Source organism: Kryptolebias marmoratus, linkage group LG13, assembly GCF_001649575.2.
Source record: "Kryptolebias marmoratus isolate JLee-2015 linkage group LG13, ASM164957v2, whole genome shotgun sequence".
In the NCBI taxonomy this organism is placed as follows: domain Eukaryota; kingdom Metazoa; phylum Chordata; class Actinopteri; order Cyprinodontiformes; family Rivulidae; genus Kryptolebias; species Kryptolebias marmoratus.
The window spans coordinates 12220747-12222437 of NC_051442.1; the positions used below are offsets into that span (position 1 = coordinate 12220747).

The 1691-nt window shown below is 44.3% G+C and overlaps 1 protein-coding gene across 1 annotated transcript in view; it reads right to left on the reverse strand.

Annotated features, from left to right (window-relative positions):
- Positions 1-1279, reverse strand: part of ltn1 (listerin E3 ubiquitin protein ligase 1) — a 13021-nt gene extending 11742 nt beyond the window's left edge. The window contains exons 1-4 of the mRNA XM_017418227.3: positions 1122-1279; positions 710-916; positions 383-481; positions 10-240 (exon numbers count right to left, since the gene is read on the reverse strand). Coding sequence (XP_017273716.1) covers positions 10-240; positions 383-481; positions 710-916; positions 1122-1163 — 579 coding nt within the window. The 5' untranslated portion in view covers positions 1164-1279. The remainder of the gene's footprint in view (positions 1-9; positions 241-382; positions 482-709; positions 917-1121) is intronic.
- Between the last annotated feature and the right edge of the window lie 412 nt (positions 1280-1691).

Below are 1691 nucleotides of genomic sequence, written 5' to 3' on the forward strand. Positions count from 1 at the left end.
CCTGCTCACATTAAGGATCTCATCCTTGCAGAAGCTGAGAGCCTCGGGCTGTTTGGTGGGTGAGAAGGCAGCTTGGAAGGCCTTGCACGCAGCAGAGGCTGCAGGTGTGTAAGTGTCGCATTGGGACAGAATCCAGTGGCCCATCAGACTCTTCAGAAAGGGCGCCAAGCTGCGACGCACTTTTAGCACCAGCTGCTCAAAGGCCAGCTGGGTGGCCTCCCTGATTCGGCGATCGTGATCCTAACAGACACAATTACAAAACGCATTTGTAAGAGTTACGATAGTAGGATTCTGTATTATTTTGAAAGAGAGACGCCTACCTATCAAATCAAAACATATGAACTGATGACACTAGAGAAATTATTTCACTGAAACAGCTCACCACTGATATTTTGCAGTAGATTCTTGGCCAGTACGGTAGGACTCCTTTCACCTCTTCAGCATCCCGTTCCTGACACATGGACCCAAAATCCTGCACAGCCTGAAAAACAAAATGCACTTTAATACACCTGGGGTAAGAAATTGTGTCTCGTGATCACCACATACAATTCTGTTACAGTATTAATGGCAGTATTTATATTTATATTTGTAAGCCATCAGCACATGTTATGTGTTTGAGTCTGCAGAAGCTTTGTGTACTTTTGTGACACTGATTTACTAAAAGGTGCAACTTAAAAATAAATTTACAGTGGCTGAAATTTCCGCTCACCTTCAGTCTGGTGACAACATCCCTCTTGGAGAGTTTCCTGAGCACCAAGCGGAAATCAGCATCCACCAGGTTGTCTATTTCCTCCGCTCCGTGGACAGCCGGGACGTAGCTCAGCTCCGAAGTGACGGTAGTGTCGAAGCCCACGAAGCCCGGGATGACACCACCTTCCCGGGTCAGAACCTCTGCAGCTCGGCCGCTGCTGGACGGCTGGTTCGGGAGGGAAAACGTAGCAATGTGACAAAATTTAAAACAACCTGAGCCACACACATACACCTTGTTATACAGCAGGTTAGTAACACGTTGCCTTTAGCTGACGACCTGAACAGTATAGCCTGTGCTAACTAACTGGTTGGCTGCTAACTCCCTCTTTCAGCTTCAACAATGTGGTAAAATAATAATGGTGGCGTCTTACCCGAACATTTCCTTTTGTTCGCTGTTTGTTCTTACCGCCCATGGCTATATTGTTTAGATTATACTAAAGGTTTCCAATAAGAAACATAATTCTCAGCATTGCTCAATGTGCTATAAAGCGCCAGCTGAGTAATCCGGAAGTGAAGGGTCAGAACTCAGTTACGTCACTTTAGACCTTCGTAGAAAATGGGAGAAAAATCCTACTCTGCTCATGAGTGCTTTTTTACGGGAAAGAAAGAAGACTTTTGACTACGACATTTTTGTATCCATACGAGTTTTAGTTTAGACTTTAAAATACTGTTGTTAGTTTATAAATCACTGAACGGTTTAGCACCACAATACATTAAAGATCTGTTATCGCTGTACCAACCGTCTAGACCCCTCAGATCTTCTGGTTCTGGACTGCTCTGCATCCCCAGAACCAGAACCAAACGAGGAAAAGCAGCATTCAGTTTCTATGCACCACAAATTTGGAACAAACTTCCAGAAAACTGTAAAACAGCTGAAACACTGGGTGCCTTTAAATCTCAACTTAAAACCCACCTGTTTAGAGTTGCTTATGGCTAAATTA